The 17,677-nt window shown below is 40.2% G+C and overlaps 1 protein-coding gene across 1 annotated transcript in view; it reads right to left on the bottom strand.

The window, feature by feature from the left end:
• The window catches only part of LOC308169078 (cadherin-7-like), a gene marked incomplete at both ends in the record, with an annotated part of 49,279 nt that extends 35,412 nt beyond the window's left edge, over nucleotides 1–13,867 (bottom strand). Inside the window, one exon of the mRNA XM_080543711.1 lies at nucleotides 13,643–13,867. Within this exon, the coding sequence (XP_080399837.1) occupies nucleotides 13,643–13,867 (225 nt within the window). The remainder of the gene's footprint in view (nucleotides 1–13,642) is intronic.
• Between the last annotated feature and the right edge of the window lie 3,810 nt (nucleotides 13,868–17,677).

The following is a 17,677-nucleotide window of genomic DNA, read 5'->3' on the forward strand; positions in this document are numbered from 1 at the left end:
CAATGACAAGACATGGTCTCCACGGCATAGCTCTATGCTCTTTCTGAGTGACTTCCTCCAGCTGCTTGAGTTGCTTTCACAGTACACAATGGAATAACTTCCCCATACAAATAGTGCCACAGTTTGAGCCAAAATGGAATGTTTAAAAAGAACTGAATGCGACATTGGCACTCGCTGCTTCGGTTCCAGCTATTGGTTGATTTGCTCAAAGCTGGTCTAGAGATTACTTCTTGATAAGGGACTCAATTCAATAGTGTTTACGCACGGGTGGCCAGCCAAGATCAGGTGCTGGACAAGATCATTATCAACTGAATCAGGTGTGCTAGTGCGGAGCTAGAAGAAAGGCCTACATACTCTGGTTTACTTTACACAATAACATATCAACATCAAATGATGGTTTTGGTAGTTTGGGTGCTGTAAAAACAGTTAGCAAACTAAGACAGACTATCTTGTTGATTTATCAATCCCTTAGTTTGAGTTAACTGGGTTTACCACAAGGTGAAACTGTAAAAAATAGTCAGCAATCAACATAGCATAACACCTACATAGACACTGAATAAACATATGCATATGATAATACTGTAATGTAATAAAACTGTAATACTGATAATCAGTTTCAGGGGCAAACATAGTGCTTTGACTTGTTTCTCTCTCTCGCATCTCTCTTTTCACCATAATGCTTGAGACATAAAGTAAATGTTCTAACAAGATGCTTGAGAGCATAAAGGCTAGAACAAACAGGCTGTCCAACAGTTTCTACACATGGACCATCAGAACACTGAACAGTAGACATAAGACATGTTCATAAATGTTTATCTTATATGTGTATATGTTTGTGAATATGTGAATATGTTTTCTGTTTTTTTGCACCTTCGGAAGAGCCACTACAATTTCATTGTATAGGCAACTGTACAACGACAATAAAGTCTATTCTATTCTATTCTATTCTATTCTAAACATGCACAATGAGTAAACACGCACAACATCACTTTTCAATATTATATTCCATCAAAAGCTATGAAGGGCTTGTCTCAGATTTGTGAGTTCCACTAGTATCTCGGTCTAGGATCTGGTGGATCAGATGCTAACAGAACAGATGTGATAACACAGTCAAAGCGACCAAGGACACGTGGCTAGTATTTGGCATTCTTAAGAGGATAGGAAGAGCCACATCATTTCTTGCTATCTCTACTCATCATCTCTCATTATTCTATAGAACAGCCAATCACAACAGAGAACTGAAACTCACACAACTGATCAGAATGTGAGGCCAGGCCACAGACAACATCTCTACTATCTCTAATATCTCTATCTACTAAACCAGAAAGCCACCAGAAATACTGAACTACTATGCAATACCCAGTAGCTCAAAACAAGGACAGCAATGGGTAAAATTTGCATAGAGGCAAACAGGGGATAACAGGTCCACTGGGAATAACGGTATTTACAGTTTAAACTTCCCGTTTAAAGTAAGCAAATCAGCCAATCAAGCCATGTGGCTGATTTGCTTGCCAAAGCAAGTTATGACAGACTCTGGCCTTGTTACTGAGAAATAGAATAAGTGATGCTTTTAATCAGCATTTTAACTCGGCAGGTTTGTAATTTGTGGGAAATTGTTCAGCTAACGATGTTCGGTCTGTTAACTATACTATATTGTCTCTTACAATGAATCTCCAAGTGATTGAAAGCAAACCTGAACACTAAATGCTACAAAGTTAAACAACACACCTTTCTGACACCTCTCTTCAGAGTTTTTAAATGATAAAAAAAAAAGGAAAAGGGCCCTGTGCAAAAGTTTGGGAACCCTTTTGGATTATTCTTTCTTACCTTTTGAGAAGATGATTACTAAGGCCCAGACCATGGTGATTTACTCGTTAGGGCTTGAATGAGTCAGGTGAATATAATTCTAAGGTTGAACTATATATTCTGAAGTAACTCCATGCCTTCTAAAGTATCTGACTGTGGTGGCTGTTGTGTCTGGTGTTAAAAAAACATGGGTTCCTCTAAACAGTTGTCCAAGAATGTCAGAATCAAGATAGTTCACTTCCACCATCAAGGAGAAGGCTACCAATAACTCTCGCAACGTTTCCAATTCAAACTACCCATTTCCACTGTCATAAACATAATCAGAAAATGGAATATATAAATGGAACAATTGAAGTCAAGTCAAGTCAAGATCTGGAAGACCAAGAAAGAATTCAGATAGAATGGCCCGAGATCTGGTGAGAAATGCTCAGAAGAACCTACACATCACTGCCAGGAAGAATGGGAAAAGATTCCCAAAACAAGAATTGAAAGACTCATTGCTGGCTACAGGAAGTGTTTGCAAGCTGTTATAGTTGCCCAAGGAGGAGTTACAAAATACTAGCTGACAGGGTTCCCAAACTTTTGCACAAGGCCTTTTTTCTTGTTTTATTCTTTTGAAACTGATTAACCCTGTTCAACCCTGGAATTATATCCACCTGACTCATTGAAGCTCTAACAAGCAAATCACCTTGGTCTGGGCCTTAGTAATCATCTTCTCAAAAGGTAACAAAGAATATTCCAAAAGGGTTCCCAAACTTTTGCACAAGGCCCTTTTCCTTTTCTATCTTTTTTCGTTTTTTTGTTTTGAAAATAAAAAGAAACCTTGCTTTAAAATTTGCAGAAAGGTGTCATGTTTAACTTTGCACCGCATGGTATCACAGTGTGCTCCAGTTTATAACCAGCAACAGATATACCACTCATCATTGTTCTCTATACCAGAATGTGGGTTAGGTTTCCCAGGCTAAATAAAGATCATGCCATTGACTTAATTGTTTATAAAGCACTTCTCCAGAAATGTTTTGAAGGTTCCTTGTGCTTCCACAGTTCCTGGGATGATGGCTTTTAGTGTTCATGCCCCATGCTCTTGAAATTATATTCACGAGGAACTAAAGTTAGTCCTTGGACACCTTCGGCTATTTCAAGAGAATGTTAGCAGACTTTTTTTTTTTTACTGTTTTTAATTTAGATAGTGCTCATGTCTTAAAGTTGTCTTTCGTTGTTTGTATTATTTTCCCTGTTTTCCATTCATTCTTTTGCAGATTTAAATTGCCCCCCCATTAAAATATAACACTATTCAGATTAATAATAATAACAAATAATAATACATGAAAACAAAGTTGATAACACAACCATGCATGCACCCTGCATGCACACACATGTGAAAACCCTGGTGGCGACTCAGTGACCATCCCATAATATACTTGTGCATAGGGAGACAGCAACCAGACTATGAAATGTAGCATATTGACTGGTGATAAAAAGAGACAAATGAGGAGGGTGATTACAACGGCTCCCATTTGTCCCTGGCACACAATGGACACCAATTTACGCGCCAAGATTACAAACTGCGCTCATTTCTACACACACAGCTAATTTAGTGTTCATCTGTCTCTTTTCCTCTATTGCAGAGGAGCGTACATACATAACATCCTCAACCGTTCTCTGCCCGCAAATGTCTCCTGATTAGGAATATGGTGCTGTCTTTGCCTGCCAGCACACATCAATTACAATTTCAGACGTTCTCTCCCTCAACCAGCATTTTCCCCCCCGGTGGGCATGTAAACGTCCTATAAAATCACAGTGTTGAGATGCGTGTCATATTTTGAATGATGGGCCTGTCGGGGTGTTGGCGAGGCTCCCTCCTAGGCAGAGGGGTTTGTTTGTTTCAATTCAATTACTGTGACTGAAACTGAAACTGGCGGATGCAGTTGTACAGATGGTCCCTTTAATTGAATACTTTCAACTCAATCATCCCTTTTATTTAAAGGAGAGGATGTTGTGAAGAACATTCTAAGTATTTTTTTTTTGTTTCTGTGGGGGCTCGAGTTGTAAAAGACAACTCAGTGGTAAAAAGGTCACATAAACCTTCAAACGGTAGCCTATGTTACTGTTTTGGTTTGCTTTTGGCTGCCCCCCCCCTATTGAACCGTTGTCCCCTTCTGTGTCCCCCTCCTGAAAATGAACTGGCTAACCCTAACCCTGGACTGAGCACAGCGACCGTTACGTCCTAATAGGGATGGCGGTGCCAAGCGGCCAGCAGAGCTGGAATATGGGGTGATTGGGCTGAGGTTTGGGGACTAACCGTTGTTTGCAGATAGGCAGGGGCTCTTTACCAGGGTCTTGTAGGGTCTGATGTAAGCTGCTACTGGGAGCCAGTGAAGGAGGAGACAGGGGTTTAACTGCCATAAATATTACTCATGTAATTTGTTGTTTTGTTGATGTTGCATATATTTATATGTAGTTTGTTTCATTTCAATGTTCATTTGCTGTGTTTGCTATGTGGGAACGTATTTTGCATTCAGAGTTGCACAGGTGCCTCTTTAAGTGTGACATTTCATCACTGACCAACACATGTCAATGGCTGTGTTCGGAATGGCATACTAGAATACTACTCATACTAGATGTGACGTAGATTTGAGTATGCGAGTGCGTTCACACTGTACAGTATGTGAAATTTGAGAATGCGAGAAATCTAGTATGTATGTTAGGGTACATGTGGGAAAAAGGTTTATGCCGGCATTTCCCAGGACATGCCAGCTTAAACCGTCGGGATGGTTCATGTGGTGGGATAATACATTCTTACTTTTAGCACATTAACACTAGAACAGCCATGCCTTTTTTACCTACTAAAAGAGCCACCTCGGGGGTCAAAACTCTTTACAATGCTCAAACTGCTATTTACACACAACGACCACTAGTTGGCCGCTTGTAAATTAGCCTGCTTCCTACACAGAAAACCCCCAAAATAGTTTTATATTAGCTTATCCTGATGTGATTTTGAAAATGTAAGGATACTGGGTGGTAGAACGCACATATCTAGGAAAAGTCATGAAAGGAGGGTCCTGAAATGTTAGAGTGCAAAGCTATAGCATTTTTCTTTACTCACAGGGGTCAAATAACCCCTCATGGCTGTTCTAGTGTTAAGGTCATGGAGTGGCCTAGCCAGTCTCCGGACTTTAATCCTATAGAAAATCGGTGGAGGAGCTGAAGCTTTGAGTTGCCAAGTGACAGCCTCGAAACCTTAAGGATTTGGAAGGATCTGCAAAGAGGACTGGACCAAAATCCCTCCTGAGATGTGCGCAAACCAACTACAAGAAATGTCTGACTGTGCTTGCCAACAAGGGTTTCTCCACCAAGTCACAAGTCAAATACTTATTCCCCTCGATCAAATGCAAATCAATTTACAACTTTTATATAATGTGTTTTTCTGGATTTTTTTTGTTGATATTCAGTCTCTCACTGTTAAAATAAATCTACCATTAAAATTATAGACCGTTCATTTCTTTGTCAGTGGGCAAACTTACAAAATATGCAGGGGAACAAATACTTATTTCCCCCACTGCATAGTTAGTACATAGTGTATTATGATGCATAATATGTGAACCCTAGACACTCTTGTAGAGTATACTCAGGGAATTATATCATACTTGCAGCAGAGGGGTATACTACGAAGCAAGCTATAGATATTCAGGATTATCAAAAATGAGTTTTCTAGTTATTTCACATGCATCTTTTAAGAAACGTTACATTCCATATTCCTTTACGTAAACATAACCTCAAAAGTACATGCATTTTTTTCCAAACGTATGAAAAACGTGTAGTATTTGATTCATTATTAGTCGTGCTTCTTACAGCTTTGAGTTTATTTGAAGACACTTGGACACTTGGGGCCCTATTATTCCACTTCTTAAGAAGTCGGTCGGCGCGCATGCGCAAACCGCGGAGGCGCGCTCGTGTTTCAAAACGTGCATGACGTCTAGCGCCTAAGAACTTTTCAAACCACTTCTTAGCGCTAGGCGCAAAGTCAGATCGCATAATAGCAGGGGCGCCTAGCGCACTTCATTAACATAATGAACACTCCCACAATGAGTAATATGCACGGGAGTCTTACGTCTTATGTGTGGGCGCCTAGCGACACCTGCATAATAGCAGTAGCGCGTATGAAGCGCATAATAAGGGTGGGGGTAGGTCTTAACCTGGCGGTGCGTCTTAATTAAGACTTAAGACGGCAAGTTAAGAAGTGCACAATAGGGCCCCTGGTCTTTGTTCATAACTTCTAACAGTAAACAACCATGACGTCAACTGGCTCCTGCTGCCTTGCGTGCAGAGTTCGGGTGGAGAAAGCTTTGTCTGTATGAGAGTCCTCATCCCTACATAGATGGCAACCTGAATGCCATGGGTAATTAAGAATCAGGTAAAAAAAAAATCTGGCTTGTAATAGTGAAAAAAGGCTTTTATTAGAATTGCATAGCTTTGGATTGATTTGCTGGACTTGTGTCTGTCGGCTCCAGACTCATTGGCCAAAAACTATTTTCTCACCCTTTTATCATATTTTAATGTCTGAAGAATGCTATATAAATGCAAATGGTTTGCTGTAGAGCTTTTTGTTTATCATTGTCATTAGAATATTTAATGTCAGCTCATATTATCTCCATATAAAGAAGTCTGCTGGCTTGAACCAAAGGAGCAGAGCACATTAGGTGTGTGTGTGTGTGTGTGTGTGTGTGTGTGTGTGTGTGTGTGTGTGTGTGTGTGTGTGTGTGCGTGCGTGTGTGCATGTGCGCGCGTGTGAGACACATATGTGTGTCTTTGTAACACAGAGAGAGAACGGTCCCGTTTTGCAGCACAAGACACGCCATGAGAAAGTGCTAGTGATTGCCAACCTGATGACTTTCATCTGCTCGGCTGATAAATGGCCCTGGTGGAGCAGCCCAGAGACTGGGAGCTAGATTAAAAGACCTTGCATTGCATTTCATTAACAAACATATGTTAGGAGTCACTCCAAAGACGATTTGGGGGAGAGAGCTTGTTGATCCAGAACATGAAATGTAGGGAGATGCATGCAATCTTTTTTATTATTCTTTTTGTTTAGCTCATCACAGTTTGGTTTGATATCTCAGTTCCTGCAAATCATTAACGTGTTGAGGATAAAAGAACTGAGAGAGAACTGACTAACCAACATATTTAATCTGCTCTCACTCACGGTACTGACTGACATGCTTTTTTTTCAGTGGTTTTGAGGCGGACTGAATGTCTGTGTTGACAAACTCTGTGATTGAGGCGTTAAAAGAGGGAGGTTGGGGCTGGTGCTGTGGTGTGGTGGGAGGGGAGGGGTGGGGGTTGTTAGGGTGGCAGGGTCGGGAAAAAAAGGCTTTTCCCAATCTGGCCCTCATTAGGCACACTTTAGGAGCTGAAGTGCGAGTCAGAGGGTGGTTTGGCAGTGCGGCACAGGAAATGCTAATAGATTGCAGCAATAGCGGTGGTGTGGCGGCCCTGCGGATTCCCCAATGCAGCCAGTAAAGACTTTTGCCATCAAAGGATCCTTTCCAATTAGACCAGATTCAAAGGCTTCTCAACTCTGGAGCGACCCGCCAAAGATGGGAGGAAAAACTGCAATGTGTACAAGCCACTCCTCACACGAGGGATTGCAACAGAAAGAGGGATCATGGAGAATTCTGCCATGGGAATTCCCCCTGGGAAAAGAAGCATTTGTTTTAGGTCCATTGCACTGGGGGGAAAAGGGCATGCCATCACTGTCTACACAGCCGACACACAAACAAACAAGTTTGATTGTGAATGCTGCTGGAAAGTCCCAGGGTGATAATATAAGCACAGAGGACCAATTAACTATAGCAATGGACCTTGCTCCATGCTATTCCATACTGAACCGAGCCACAACAGTTGTACATATACAGTAGTGTTATAATAATAACACTCCCTCAGTGTCTTGCGTATTCTTATAATATACTCATCCATAGTAATTGGGGATATTGCTTAGTGACCCCTGGAGACAAGGGTGATCCATATTTTATTAATTGTGCCACGTTATTAAACCCTGCCAGTCTTATTAAGGCTCAGCCTATCATACACATATTAATCAACCTCTAGTAGTAGTCGCCACAGACACTAATTTGAGTCACATGCATTGGAATAATCTGATGGTTATTAATAAATGCGTAGTCCCTTCTGTTGGTCTTGGATGTCTTTAAGGATGTATAGTGCATTGGTAATAATTCAACATTCAATAATTCATCAAGCCACATGTGGCCAATAAGACAAATTACACTACAAGCATAGAAGGCTATCTTTAGTCATAAAATAGTAACTGTAATAATTAAAGTTAGGAAATACTAGTCATTTATTATTACTGGCATAATAATGTTTAACACCACCACAATATATAGCCTCATTCAAATGAATTAATACATTAGGGGCCAGTTTCACAGACAAGGCTTAAGCCTAATCCTGGACTAAAAAGCATCTTCAAAGGAGATTTTACATTGAAAGTGTGATTTAGTCCAGGACTAGGCTTAAGCCTTGTCTGTGAAACCGAGTAACAACATATGAAAACTGCTCTGATACGGTTATTATGTTAGTCTGGTTATTAAGTCAACGCAACATATGTAGCCAAACTTGTTGCTAAGTATCACAAAAAACTCTCATCTTGCAGTATGAGGGGCTGTAATCAGTTAACTATTCTACTACTCTACATTATTCAAGGCCCTTGTTGCCAAGTATATATATGTAAATAATGTGAAAAAATACTCTTTGTGCAATATGACAACCCTAGTTGACTATCTGTGCAGTATAGTACAGTGGATTGTGTACATAGCCTTTATTGATGTAAACCAGCTCCTTACCTTCTTGTGATTTTATGCATCTATGCTTTTTCTAAAATGTGTTTTCTTTTTCCTTTCCTAACACCAGGGGAGCCACCCCTCCTAAATTTCGTTGTTTGGTACCTGTACTGTAGCAATGACAAATAAAGTCCATTCCATTCCATTCCAAAACACTTAATTTCCAAATGTGAAATACTTTCTCCCATCTTTGTGTTGTGAAGGGCTGTAGTTACCTATTCAGTTACCTATTCTACTATATAATAATAATAAATAAAGTAATTGTTTTATTGCAATGCAATCAACTTGTCAGTCAATTGTTGGAATTTGGTATGGCGACCCTGGAGCAATTAGGGGTTCAGTGCCTTGCTCAAGGACACCTCAACACATGATCAGCCGGGGTTCGAACCACAGAGCTGCCAACCTTGCGATCATCATACGCCGGCTCTACCTCCTGAGCCACAGCCGCCCCTATATTAGTCAAGGTCTTCTTAATGTGTTGCTACTAGGGCTGCAACAACGAATCGATTAAATCGATAATAATCGATAACGAAATTCGTTGGCGACGAATGCCATTATCGATTCGTCGTTTTTTTTTTTTTTTTTTACATTTTTTTTTTTCGGGTTTTGTTTCCATAACAAACCTACTTCCTGTTGACGCACGCCACGCTATCTTGCGGCCGGTGTAGGCATCGCGAATCATAGCGAATCATAGCGCTACCTATGGCCGGAAAGGGTAGAACCTATGACTGTCCTATGACTGTCTGCTGTCAGGACATGCTAGTGAGTTAGCTAGCAGGGTTAGCTCGCTGCTGCCGCTAGCTGACTGTCACTACGCTGCTCGTCCAGCTGTAGTCTGCGTAGCTGTGCTGAGAACCAGAGCACTAACTATGTTTCTATAGAGGAGGGTTACACAAACTATGTTTCTATAGAGGAGGGTTACACTAACTATGTTTCTATAGAGGAGGGTTACAGCTAACTTCCTATTGTTTTATTATATAAGTCCTGCTGGGCTCAGCCCTTCCATGGTCTCCTGCTCTCCATGCAAATGCAGAGTGAGGCACTGACTGTCGCCTAGCCTATTGTATGGAGTGAGAGGACACATTGCATTGTTTTGGAGCATATCTGTTATATAAAAACATTAGTGTCTTGTCTGTAGCCTATATTGCACTTTGGGTTACTGACCTTCCATGGCCTGTTGTTAAACCTATTTGATGTAGCAAAGCCTTTTTTATTTATATTATTTTTTATTTTTTATTAATACTTGTTCATTTTGCACATGTATATGTATAGGCCTGGCTGATTTAGAAAACATAAAATACAATTTGCGAAATAAATATTTTTTAATAAATAAAAAATAAAAAACTTTAAAAAAAAATCTTTTCCCCCCGCTTTTTTTGTATCCGATTTATCGATTAATCGATAAGATAATCGGCAGATTAATCGATTATCAAAATAATCGTTAGTTGCAGCCCTAGTTGCTACCTATGTACAGTACCAAAGAACATACATTTTGAAACTAAGCAGTGGACTCATCTCTCTACATTCTGAGTAAGTAAGACTTCTAGTAAGCCTGGACTACTAATAGTGGATACCTGTGTTGTTTATTAAGGTGATAGGGAGAAGGTTTTTCCTTCTATCAATGGCCCCGTGCCCGAGCTAGATTACTCTTCCTGCAACGAATGGTGGATTGCTGATTCACATGCTTAGTATTCAAATGTATTGATTGTAAATCGCTTTGGAATAAGGCGTCTGCTAAATGCCAAAAATAAAAAAATACAAAATACAAAATGTAAGAACATATCCACAAAAGATGAATCATTATTTTGATCTAAACTTCACTTTTGGTCCTTATTTTAGACACTTAGGGCCCTATTATGCACTTCATAAGTCTTAAGCAATAAGACAAGGCGGTAGATCTAAACTTAAGACGTGGAGGCGTGGTCAAGGCCACTTTGCTATTATGCGTGCGGTAGTGGGCGCCTAAAACCCGGCGCTAAGCCCAGAAATTAGTCATGGGTGTGTTTTGGGCGTCTTCTCAATCAACCCAATCAATAATAAGGGTGGCGGTAGGTCTTAACCTGGCGGTGCGTCTTAATTAACACTTAAGACGGCAAGTTAAGAAGTGCATAATAGGGCCCTTAGTAGTACCGGTACAATGAAAATTCAACAGTTTGAGCTGTGGGTACTTTTGTCTGATGGGTTTGGGCTTCTGGCTTTAAAAGCCTATTTGTTGTGTCACACTTCCTCTCTTCTTCTGACAGCCTCTGTATTATCAGTCAAATACACAAATTCACACATTTTCAATTTCTTCCTAACATAGTTTCCAATAATTGAGACAAGAGCGGTCTAGTTGGTAGAGGGTTGGCGATAGCACCGCTAAGGTTGAATGATTCACATGACTAAAATGAGAGCTTTCACGAACCAATCCCAAAAGTTTACATGCCATGTGCAAGAAAATAATACATCTGAGAAGGGTGTCAAAGGATAATGGGAGCAAGCAAATGGGGATACAGTGAGGGAGAGTATAGATAGAAGATCAGCCCTTCTCATCTACTGTGATCAGTGAAAGTCAACAGTCATTTTGTTATGCTATTATTAAATATGATTATTTAGGCTATAGCTTAATATATGAAACTCATAACTGTTCATCTGTAAACAAGTTATAATAATTCTAATATACAAATAATAAAATAATGTATATTCATATATTTTCACAGTTTTACTGCTCATATCCAACGAGTCACATTCTTGATATGTGTGACATTCATGATCTGTAGGCTACACATTTACCAGGCCATTTGATTTCTGAGCTTACCAGTGCTTTCTTCCTTTCTAATAATTATTTTCCAAACTGATTGTGGTAGGTTTAAGGTTTGACTATGTTTCTGCTAAAAAACAACAACGGATATTTCAGCCTCATAATGGCTTCCCTGACTTGGTCCTCATGTTGACAGGACACCAATAGCAGACTCCAAAAGTAAATGCAAAGAAAAAACAGAAGCACCTGTCAAGTCAATTGTCCCATTACTTGTGGGTACCCTGAAATAGAGGAACTATGCATAATAATGTTGTAATGTCTAAATGGTGAAACAAATATGTAAACAAATACAATCAAATAAAAGCCAATTAGAGTCTCTAATTGAACCTGATAGTAATTGTTTGATTTCAAATCCAAACCTTTGGAGTGTAGAGCCACACACTTACACAGGGCACTGTATTAAGAGTGGGCTGCCGCTCCAAAGGTCTCTCAGTGTTGAATCTCCCTCCCCGATGCCAGAGACAATGCTATTGTAGCTTTGTTCAAAAGTATTTTTGTTTTGCAAACCACAAACGTCAACTCTGACCAAATATAAAACATTGAGAAGCATGACATGGATGCTCAATCTCAGAAAACAGCAACACGCACTGCCTCTATCTATCTTCCTTTTGGCTGATTACGCATGTCTTAGCGTATACACTTTTGGATACAACTCTAAATATACCCCAGTGGGGAAACAACTGGAGGCATCTGGCTGATTGGTCTGCTGAGCCTTTCTCTTGGAGAGAGAATAGCATTCCTATGCCTGGGGGACACGAGGGTGGCTCTGTGTGTCCTCCATTTGTGAAGGCAGACTACGGGATTGGGGAGGTCAATGGGGGAACTATGATGAAGCAGATGAGTAAACAGAGGGGCAACACAAGTACACAGAGACAAACGTGACTGTAGGTTGGTGAGGCAGGAGGGCTTTATATCGACCCCTAGCCACTACCTCAGACAGGGAAACTCAACTCGGCAACCAGTCGTTTGTGCAGTCTTTTGTGTAATGAGGTCAGGCAAATGCTGCACTTGATCTCCAGGCTACCTCTCACCTCTTTCTTCAGAAGCCTGGAGACCTTTGCAATAAACATTTTTTTAACCATATTTCCATCCATTTAAATATTCTATACAGGCAGGTATAGAACCTTCCATTTATAATAATAATAATAATTTTGCCATTTAGCAGACGCTTTTATCCAAAGCGACTTACAATTACGAATTACAGGGACATTCCCCCTGGAGTAACTGAGGGCTAAGTGCCTTACCCAAGGGCACACTAGTAGTGGTGTGGCTTCAGGCGGGATTTGAACTCACAACCTTCCGATCACAAGTCCAACTCACTATCCACTAGACCACCACTCCATTTCCCTTGCAAAACTTCTTGTAAATCTTTCTATGAGATATTTCAATTGAATTTAATACCATCTCAGTAAACCCAGTGTGTCCTCAGTTTCACTTTCACGAGGCCATCCTTCTTAATATAAATCCACCCAGTGAATGAGAGACCAATGCTGAAACAGCCTCTTTAATTCCTAAATGAAAGTAAAATGTTTATCTGTATTCCGTACAATACTACCCACATGAGAGATCTGTGTGAATACTCATTACACTTGAGAGATAAAGGGAAGCTTTGAACTTGAGGTTCAGAAACACGCATGTTGTCATAGTCATTGTATCAAAAACAAGGATATCTACACATTCATGTTAGATGAGCCTCTTTGATACTGGAGCTACTGCTTTTCCTTCAGATCATAAACGAGAAAAATGGTGAGGCTTGTGAAATGCTGCTTAACTCATTTAGTGCCAAGGGTGAATAAAGTCACCCAAACTATCAACATTTTAGAGTACCATGGATGACTTTATTCACGAAAAATGCATAGATTATGACACATAATTTTGTAGCCAATCAAATTATTGTCGCTAGGTAAATACTATATACAATACTTGGGACTTAAGGTGGTGAGTGTTCTGGAATTCTTTGGCAGTTAGTTTAGCTTGTTTAGCTTGTGTGATGCCGGCTAAAAGGGATGGACTTTTCAAACTAACCGTCATTGTTAATACTTACATACAAAACATACAACTCCAGAATGCCTCTAAATAGCCCACTCTGTCATTGTGTAGGTTGGGGCAGTACTCCAGCAGTTCTCACAACCCCTCTCTCCCCATAAATATATGACCCAAATGACAGAAGCACTCTTACCTTGCCCACATAGAGAGGGTCATCTCCAGTGTACTCCTCCAGCACAAAAAACTGGTTCCACACCCAACTCCGCCTCTGCCTTTGAAGCACCCCCGCTTCGCCGGTCCTGTAGGTCCGGGCGTGAGGCAGGGGCACTGAGTTAAAGGTCATTCCGGAGCAGCCCATCTCCAAAAGGGGTAGGAGCAAGAGAGTCATGATGCACATGGGGGTACAGTTCAGTCTCATCTTGAACCAATAAAAATCCTCAGAAAAGGAATCACAAAAATACAAGAAAATTAACGGTGAAAGCCTCACATAGAAATACTGTCCATAATCCAGGGGAGAAACTCATGTTACTCTCTAAAAAGTCGATCTGAAGAGAGTGTTTCGCTCATCAGGGACAAGCAAAGCGGTAGTGGAATGAGAACAAGATGATGGTTGAGAGTTGGACTGAGTCTTCACACCTGAGTCTTCACAAGCCTATGAGAGAGAGAGAGAGAGAGAGAGAGAGAGAGAGAGAGAGAAAGAGAGAGAGAGAGAGAGAGAGAGAGAGAGAGAGAGAGAAAGAGAGAGGGCGAGAGAAAGAAGAGAGAGCGGACAGAGGTTAAATACACAGATGGACTTTGTATGCCTACAATAATGTGTATGATAACAAATTGTACAATATAACAACGTATAGTATTTCACACAAACAATTACTCCATGACACCAGTCAGTGTAATCACTGACCACAAAGCTTGTTAAAGTACCAGTGATGTGGCACAGTAGATTAGATGATAGGAGAATATTGTTCTCCCTTGAGTCTTTACAGTCAGATGGGTTTGTTAGAAGTGTGGTGCCAATGAAATGAAAGGAGACCTCGAATAGTTCAAAAAGATTATTTCCCGATTTACCCAGTATAGATGTTTTATTGGACTAAGTATGTAAGTGGACGGGGCTAACAGGGGTTCAAACTGAGAACAATTGTGGACTCAAATAGGTCGTTTCAGCCCCAAAACATCATGGCTACTCAGGTAAAAAAAAAAAAAAAAACTTCCACACATTTGGAAAATCTCTCTTGAATTGGTTTACTACACAATTTTGTCAGACTTTGCCTGGCAACTTGCTCCATAAGTTTGCATGAAGGAACTATTTGTGACACAGTTTAATGAAAAGGTCCTCATCTCGGGAATTGTGAAACCATGTAATCCCCCGAAGTCCCACTAGATGCTTTATGGACTATAATGATAAATGCACACACACAGACACAACATTATTATTTTTTACCATTCTATTATTGTATTGCTCAATTGTATCTTGCCTAATTGTTTCCATTGCCATGCATTTTACTCTCTTGTACTTAATGGGATATAATACACTCATGGCAATAACAAATCTAATCTTGAATTAATATTATTATTTAGCAATTTAAACATGTCAGCCCTGCAAGTTTGTTTCCTGAGGATTAACTGACAATCCCACTGACAGATGACAGGTAGATAATGACAAGTAGTGTAATGGGGAAGTGGTTGTCTTGAGGGAGTGGTTGGGGTGGAGTTAGCCAGCTATTGTTACCACCCATTACCTACCTGTGAAATGTAGCTGTGAATACTTTGAGGCCGGATTTCTCGGCTCGGTGATTTGGGGGGTATCAACATTCAAATATGCCTGACTTCTTCAACTTATTTCAGATTTCAATGTATGACATATCATTTGAAAGCTTACAATCCACCCTTTTCCTAATCTGAAAAAACAGAAAAATTACATTGCCAGACTTGCTGACTTTTACATCAAACCCTGTCACATTTGGAACTACTGACCCCTTTATTGGCGCCTCTAATAGGCGACATGGTCTGGTGAAAAGGTCTGCATGTCGTCAATTCTCAAGTCGCGGAAATGACCAAAAAGCTTATTTGAAAAATAAATACATTGTTTGTGCATATTACGTGCATATTAGGGAAGTTGACGACAGTTTTAGGATCACTAAATACTTGTAATTTGTGAATTGGATTCACTGTATTGTCTGCAATAGGCTACTGGGTAATGACTAGTCAATACATGACTTGTAAACAAACTTACATTTTAGGATGTGTTCAAAAGCAAGGACTGTGTGATCATCTAATTATGTGTAGTTATGTGTTTTTAGCATGTTGATGTTATATCAGCATGTGATCCGCTAAACATGCAGTTAGATGTTCATAGCGATGTTTCTTCTTCGATGCTAGCTACCAGCAACAGTTTTTTTGTGTGTGTGTGTTTTGATTCAGAGGACTTTCTCCAGTATTTGGTTTGAGGTGTACCAACATTCAAATACGCATAATATCCTTGAACTATTTTCAGATTGCAATGTATGACACATAATTTGAAATCTTACAATCTGCTACTTTCATAATCTGGAATAAAATGACAAATTACCTTGAGGACTTTTTCACCAGACCCTGTCACATATACCATACTCTATTAACAGTTGTTGAAACAATACTTGAGCTGAAAGAGAGCTAAGACTCCACTCGCTAGGACATTGTTTTTGCTATTAAGAGCACAGTGCCTGTGGGTGGCAATATGAGGAACACTCATCCACATTGGAATCTACCTGTCCCGGTTAGAACAATCCATTTCCATTTCAAACGCATCATTCATCAAAACAATGTTTATATTAACAAAGTTTGTTATACATCATTCATTCATTCATTCATTGGATAGCACCCATGATATTTTGGTTGAAATATTGTCTTTTACTTTAACTCAAATGGGGTAACAGAATTCAAGACAACAAAGGGCCATTTTGAATATTTCAATATTCTGAAGATCTAGCTTCAATGGCGGTGAAGAGGCACCAGTCAAGCCTGTTTAATCTACCATGTCATGTTTTGTGAAGGAATGTTCAATCTGTTATAGAAAGAGACCAGCACCAACTCCAGTGTGTAGCTGAAAGCACACAGGGAGATAGCAGGGATTTAAACTGCTGCAGGTGTGAGATAGGACATATAGGACATGTCTCTTACAAGCAGAGAGAGAGAGAGAGTGTGTGTGTGTGTGTGTGTGTGTGTGTGTGTGTGTGTGTGTGTGTGTGTGTGTGTGTGTGTGTGTGTGCATGCGTATGCGTGCATGTAAGTGAAAAGAAAAGAGCACACTGAGCTGAAGTTTCTAGATGTTTGCTTCAGTGAGAGGTTGCATTATACACTCACTGAACACTTTATTAGGAGCACCTGTACACCTGTCTACAGTCCAAGCTGGTGGAGGTGGTGTAATGACGTAGAGCATGTTTTCTTGGCATACTTTGCATCCGTTAATACCAATCAATCATTGCTTAAATGCCACAGCCAATTTGAGTATTGTTGCTGACCATGTGCCTTCATGGCCACAATGTATCCATCTTCTAATGGCTACTTCCAGCATGACAACTCACCATGTCACAAAGCAAAAGTTGTCTCAAACTGGTTTCATGAGCATGACAAGTTGAGTTCAGTGTTCTTCAGTGGCCTTCTCAGGCACCAGATCTGAATCCTCCAATATAACACCTTTGGGATGTGGTAGAACAGGAGATTCACAGCTTGAAAGTGCACCTGAAAAATCTGTACATCACAACAACAACTCCAGAGGGGAATCAACGGTTGTGTATTCGACTTCACAGACTGTTGCGCTCTTTCTCCTTCGCTGACAATGATTAAATTATTATAATATATTTTTTACATGTTAGCGTTAACCTTAAGGTTTATTCTGATTTCCTTGCACTCTGCGTCTTTTACACACATCTTAGGGCAATTAAGCCCTTCTGACACTTCATGAGCTCCTTGTTTCTAGCACTGTCTCCCTCCCTTTCTCTCCTCCCACTCACTTTCCACACACTCCAGAGCTGAGGTGTCACTAGTGCAAAGAGAAATGTTGTATCTAAACCCTCTAATCTCTTTTATAAGCCTCACTTTACAAGGAATTACAAGTGCTTAGTAACTGATTAGTTATCTTCTCTTCAAACACTGTGTGGTTATCGAGTTGAAGAGTGTTAAGAGCCTAGCCAAGGCAAACACAGGTATGAAAGTACAGACGAGGCTGCTGTAGGCAGGAATCAGAGGACAC

This window comes from Nansenia antarctica (assembly GCF_963989245.1).
Source record: "Nansenia antarctica genome assembly, chromosome: 12".
Lineage (NCBI taxonomy): Eukaryota > Metazoa > Chordata > Actinopteri > Argentiniformes > Microstomatidae > Nansenia > Nansenia antarctica.